Source organism: Vicia villosa, linkage group LG5, assembly GCF_029867415.1.
Source record: "Vicia villosa cultivar HV-30 ecotype Madison, WI linkage group LG5, Vvil1.0, whole genome shotgun sequence".
In the NCBI taxonomy this organism is placed as follows: Eukaryota; Viridiplantae; Streptophyta; class Magnoliopsida; order Fabales; family Fabaceae; genus Vicia; species Vicia villosa.
In genome coordinates this window covers 118,749,155-118,755,984 of record NC_081184.1, presented here as the reverse complement: position 1 = coordinate 118,755,984, position 6,830 = coordinate 118,749,155, and the positions used below count along the sequence as shown (strand labels likewise).

At 38.8% G+C, this 6,830-nt stretch overlaps 1 protein-coding gene across 1 annotated transcript; it reads left to right on the top strand.

Annotated features, from left to right (window-relative positions):
• Positions 1–1,115: 1,115 nt before the first annotated feature.
• Positions 1,116–2,512, top strand: LOC131607127 (uncharacterized). Its single transcript, XM_058879160.1, has 6 exons — positions 1,116–1,386; positions 1,490–1,681; positions 1,768–1,878; positions 1,978–2,059; positions 2,152–2,247; positions 2,333–2,512. The coding sequence occupies exons 1-6, from the start codon at positions 1,226–1,228 to the stop codon at positions 2,435–2,437; spliced, it is 747 nt and encodes a 248-aa protein (XP_058735143.1). The 5' UTR covers positions 1,116–1,225; the 3' UTR covers positions 2,438–2,512.
• The last annotated feature ends 4,318 nt before the right edge of the window (positions 2,513–6,830 follow it).

Sequence of the window (6,830 nt, the reverse complement as noted above, 5' to 3'; positions counted from 1 at the left end):
TGGAGGAGACTAAAAGTGAGGAAGCTTCACTTCCTGTACATGTGTTGTGGAAGGAAGCTCGTGTGGGCAAGAATCACGCTGTCGATCCCGATGTTCAGAGAGTTTATACTGAATGTGTAAGTATAATACTGTGTCTTTAATTAAATCAAATGTTTTTTAATATATAAATGACTTTTTATCTCCACTAATAATTATTTAAATGTAAATGAATTACAGGAGACCTTGTCGCAATCGGCATCCACCGGTGAGGAGAGCGTACTTAGTAGAGTACTAGATACTCCCGAGTATCCCGGTCGGGTGAGGGGTAAGGGTCATGGTGTGACTCCAACCTCTTTTTATAAGAGTTCTAGGAGAAGATCAAATCTTACCAATGAAGAAGTGTTGCAAAAGTTGCAGGAATTGCAAGCACAGGTCTCTGAATTGCAAAGAGATAAAGATATGTATATGAGAGAAAAGTGCAACACTTCATCGGTGAGAGAAACTAGTGATAAGGCTAGTATCAACTATCAAAAGAAATTTCCCGAGGTAATTATAAGTTTTTTTCCTTACAAACTGTTCTATTTTATTAATGATAATGACTTTATATTTACTTTTGGTTTAGGGCATTTCATCTTGCCAACTATACTTATCGGAACCGAATTATCGACTAGTTGGCAAGGGAAAAGTGCACAACACTTCGGGAGATTTACTTCACCACAGACCGCTCCCGGATGGACACCTGAAAGTATCGGTGGATGTTGTATTAGATCGTGATGCGATTCTACCGGTACCTGACATGGTCTCAGAGACGACATTGCTGCGAGATGCAATAGGATCGTTTGTTGCATGGCCCTCGGAGCTCATTACCATTAGTGATGAGGTAAATTGAAAACGATTATGAATCATTTAGTTTTCGAATGTCAATTCTAAACCGTTTATTAATTATGGTTTACATTTTATTTTTAGACTGCTCCTATAAAACCCGCAATTAAGGGTAAAGGGATTTTACAGGAGGAGGAGTCTGTTGCATCGCTAAAAGAGGTACATTTAAAGTGTTAATATATAATCTGAATCAAAATATGCATGATTTTATATTTTACCTAACTTATATGATTTTTAGGCATCCGCTCGGGAGTCACAACAAGTGACGCAGCAGGTTCGTAGCGTACCACCCAGTGGTCCTCCGAAGCAAGCGGCAAGAAAAGGCGGTGCTTTTGTGCCTCGATACCGGGCGACACTCGCAACAATGGTTGATATGTCCGATATGAAGGATGGTGCTTTACGGGAAATCGATATGGATGAAAGTGTCTTCGGTATTGAGTTCAAGTCACATATTACAATTGACGACTTGCAAGAGATTTTTGACCAGGATCAACTAGGCGTCAGTAATATGCAATCATACATCCGGTAATATTCACTCATCCGATATATTATTTAATTAGTCCCACAATATAATTTATTTACACTTTTCAATAAAAAGAATCTAATGTTTATTATGTTTTTATTTAAGGTTGTTGTATGACAGAGTGTTGCGCGGGACTGCATTGTCTAACAGATTCCGGTTCGTGTCTTCCGCCCATTGCAGCGGAATGGAAATTGTTTCGGATCCGGAATCTGTTAGACAGCGCTTAGTCGATAGATTCATGTCCACCGGCAATACAGAATGTCTGCATCTTTGGGCGTATAATACCCGACCAGTAGGGTTAGTTTCTCATTCTTTATTCATCTAATCTCTGTTTCTTTAGTGTATAGCAATATTTTCATATAACCTATTGTTTTAATTTATAGAGCACACTGGTTGCTGCTTGCTATCAACCCGATAAGGGAAGTCGTGTATTATCTGAATTCGGTAAAGGGTGAATGGACCAATTATCCGGCCATGAAGGAAATCGTTGATTTGTAAGTGGGATCGTTCTAAATATATATTCGTGTATATTTATATATTTACTTATTTGTGGGATTGATCTAAACATATGCTTTTATATATTTGTTAATTAGATCAATACAAGTATTCCGTAGTCAACGGGACGCACAGGTATCCCGGACTAAATCAAACAACATCACCTGGATCGAAGTGCAGGTACATTACTTTTCACAAATTTGCTTATAATATTTATGCTACTTGGTAAAACAAGACAACTTATATAGAATCTTATTTGTTTTTCTATGTAGTGTCCGATACAGCGTAACAGTTCAGACTGCGGATACTTTGTATTGAGGTTTATGAAAGAAATCATTCAGGCGAATCAATTAGAGATTCCTCCCACGGTATAAAGTTATAACTTAAGATAATTTCATATAATTTATTACATTTACCTAAATATATTATTCATATTATGTTTTTGTTTTATAGTACCTTGACGAATTCCGTGCTGCTGGGTACTCGAAGCTAAAGTTAGAAGAAATCAAAGAGGAATTGTGTCAATTTTATATTAAGCAATTTTTCATGCAGATTTGAACTATAATATTGTTGATTTTGTAATGATGTATATATATAATTTTGTAATGATGTATATATATAATTTTGGATATTATAATGGTATATATTAGTATATATATTGTCTTACTGATGGCTGAAATAATATAGTCGAAAATATATTACAGGTCGAAAATATATTACAGGTCGAAAATATTACAGGTCGAAAACATTACAGGTCGACTGGGAGGATTAAATTATAGGCTGCACATAAAAATACCTCATTTAGCAACTACAGCGCTTCTAAAAAGCGCTCTTAAAGGTCCACATACTAGAGCGCTTCTTAGTAAAAGCGCTGGCAAAGACCAGTAAAAAAGCAAAAAAAACTAAAAAATTACGCAGCATACAAAAGCGCTTTGGGAAAAGCGCTCTGGTAGGCCCCCCTATGAGAGCGCTTTGTCTGGAAAAAGCGCTCTCATAGGGGGGCCTACCAGAGCGCTTTTCCAAAAGCGCTTTTGTATGCTGCGTAATTTTTTAATTTTTTTTGCTTTTTTACTGGTCTTTGCCAGCGCTTTTACTAAGAAGCGCTCTTAAAGGGGGGTCTACCAGAGCGCTTTTTCCAGGAAAGCGCTCTTATAGGGGGTCCTACCAGAGCGCTTTTTCCAGGAAAGCGCTCTTAAAGAGGGGGTCTACCAGAGCGCTTTCAAAAGCGCTTTCGTAGCCTACGCCAGCGCTGGCTTTGGCAGCGCTTTAAAGCGCTGTTAAAGGCCAAAAAAAGCGCTGTGAAAGCCCTTCCGTGTTGTAGTGAATGGCACAACTTGAGTGTTTCTCATCACAAAATCAGATATTTCGTGTGAGTAAGTCTCCCCGTTTAGATGGGCATTTACCAAGTATTGGGGAGATGAAGCCATTGTTTCGAGCTAGTGTTTGGGTGTTGTAATATCAGGTGATAATAGGCAATATTGTTTGTGTGTGTTGTAATGTTTAGAAATATTGGTTGTCTTATATAGGATAATGCTCTATGGCACAATGTTTACCAACATGCTTACAACTTTGCATTGTCCCAAGATGATGAGACGCACGATGTCCCAAGATTCCAATATGACGAGACTAGACAGACGCACGCTGATATAGGTCTGCCCCAAGATTCCAACATGACGAGACTAGACAGACGCACGCTGATCTAGGTCTGTCACAGGATTCCAACATGACGAGACTAGACAGAGGCACGCTTATCTATGTCTGCCTCATGATTCCAAATTGAATGTAAAAGACCAACACACAATGGTAAATGTCTGTTAGCTTAATTAATGTTCAGACAACCCCAACTAACACCACAACCACATTAAATTTAATTAAATGATCCAGCGTTTGCAACACAAAACAACTGGTAGAACACAAAATTACATTGCAAAAAATAAAATAACACAAAATAACTGGTAGAACACGAAATTACAATGCATCAAATAAAATAACACAAAACAACTAGTAGAACACGAAATTACATTGCAACAAATACAAAAAAAACACATAATCTAAACTACTCAAGTATCACTGCAAGAACAAGTGGATTTTCAACGCCTCGGTTAACTTCTCCACTGTGTGTCCAAAACATTGGATCCACATCCACATCGTCTTTCACACGATCCCAATAATACATGTAGGTGCCTTCTGGGTTATTATCCGTCAACGTAATGTATGGACAACGATAATCTATTTGTTTAACTTTCCTTGTTGGACCATCCAGTTGACGAAACCCGGTGTTGATGGCTCTAACAATTCTCTTGAAATCCCAATGCTGGTTCAGACAAATCCGCATGTGACTACCTTCCTCAAAAAAGACTACAGACCAAACTGAATCCATTTATAATTATTTGCAGTAAGAAGAAAAAAAGAGTTAATACTTCAACTGCACACACACACCTCTATTTATAGAAGAGCGGACCACTTGTAGCAAGTATTTTTTAGCGTGTAAATATGGCGGGAAATATTGTTGTTAATTATTTATAACTTAAATATTTATAACTTATTTATCAAGCGTACCACTTGTAGCAATTATTCGTAACGATAAAATATCATTTCATTGAAATATGCATTGAGCATTTGATTGAACAGTACAGAAGTTACAGAAATGATAATGAAACTGCGGCATCTAGGATATTACAACGGTTAAAACAATGTCTTCTCTGTCCTCCATCATCCGAGTGCATTGGATGTCGTCTTCCATAGTCTCCCACCAACGTTGCCTTTCAAGAAAAACACCACCCCTTGTTCTAAGCCTCTTGATAGATCTGATTTCTTCGCCGGGACTGTACTCCCCATCCAAAAACCTCAGGATGGTCCTCTTAAGTTGGTCCATGGAATGGATATTCCAAAACATAACCGGCATGGGAGGTTTGACGGGAGAGAAAATGACGTGCCCGTTCCTTCGACGACACTCCGGTTGATAGTTGAACTGCCTCACAGGTGGTGGAGGCTCAGAGCTCCGGTGCGTGCTATCTGGCCTTATGCGAGATCTCATTTTTATTTCGTTTGTGTAGTCTTATGCACACAAGAAACCCTAATTTATAGAGGGACGGACGCCTGACTTACGGTCCATAGCACAACTAGGGTTTCCACTACATGACAAAACAGAAACCCTAATTTTCAAAAAAATAGGGTTTGTACTAATGCGCCAAATGGAATGGCGCATATGTTATTTTTTGATTCCTGGAAGGCGCCAAATGGTTTGGCGCATTAGTGTAAATTTCAAAGAATGTGCCATTCCATTTGGCGCATATGTATTAAACATGTGGTCCCTACCTGGTCCCCACCTGTTAACGTCTTAATAATTTCTGTGTTTTGCATGCGTCTGGAACGATTTCTGCAAGTTCGCATGCGTCTGAAACGATTCCTGAAAAGATTTCTGAAACGATTCCTCCTAATATTGCATGCATGCAACCCTATCTGTCACCTATTTCTGCTCTGCATGCATGTCACCTTGTCCTGTCACCGAAAGTTATGTTGCATGCATGCCAACCACTTCTGCAGAAGCAACACCTAGCAACTTTGAATGTGTTGACATGTCCAACATGCAGCTTGTTACCGTTTCAGTCTCATCACTATATATACTACCTTGGCCTCTGCAGATTTCTCATCACCATCACTCATTTACTCTCACAATAATCATTTTGCTTTCAAATTCCAGATTTTCAGTGTTCAACCATGTCTCTCTTAACAATGGGTGATACGCACTGAGGAACCGCGGAGAACATCGCATCCTATGTAAGTATTTTACTATTACGTTAATAACATGCATCTGTCTATTATGTTATAACTACATACTAATGCATACATAATTATTTTCAGGATGCTTCCCGATTTCGAACTTGTAGTCACTCGATCATCACCCCGGACGAACGCATAAGACCCTACTTAGAAGTTGCTGGTTTCTGACCCATTAGCAGCATCGATGAGGCTTCCATTGATCAAAAATTTGTTCTAGCCTTGTTAGAACGCTGGAGGCCGGAGACACACACTTTCCATCTTCCAACAGGGGAGTGCACCATAACCCTGGAGGATGTTCACATGCTACTAGGCCTTCCAGTAGACGTTAAGGCAATTAATGGTTGTGTAATGCAGGCAAATTCCCTATGCTATCAGACATTGGGTATAGACTTGATAGAGGGACAAGTTGGTGCCAGGGGACAGGGTGTTAACCTTAAGAGGTTAAAGGACTATTATGAAAATTTTCGGTTGGATGATGATTCTTCCCAAGAAACTATACTTCAGAAAACCAGGTGCTACTTGATCTTGCTAATTGGAAACGTTTTGTTTCCAGATAGTATTGGTAACACTGTTAATTTTATATATCTACGTTTATTAATGGATTTTACTAGAATTAGTCTATATAGTTGGGGGTCTGCAGTGCTGGCTACGGTGTACAATTCCCTGTGCAAGAACGTAAAATATGATTCTTGCACATTCTATGGATGCACTCTGTTGGCGCAAGTGTGGGGGTGGTGGAGGATGCCTATAATGACCCCGATTAACAGAGCCAGTTGGACCTTTCCATATGCAATGAGGTAACTTTTTAATTCAAAATTTTCATGCAGAATTAGTGGATTATGATTTACTCTAACTAACACATTTAATTTGCGTTTTAGATTTTGCGTGAAAAAAATGGACTTCACAAAAAATCCGCGGTCAAATATCACAATGTACCGCCAGCTGATTGATCACTTACGACCCGAGGATGTATTATCTCTAATCTTTTGCTCTTTTATAAGTGTATTTTTTATAAATATTTGACCGAAATAATGTATAACTCTTATGCATGCAGTTTAAATGGAGACCGTATCTTGATTGCGACCATGAGCCTAGAGGTGCAGATGCAGCCATTTGGACTACAAAATGTTGCCTGATCCGGTACAACATCATAGAAATGCATCATAGT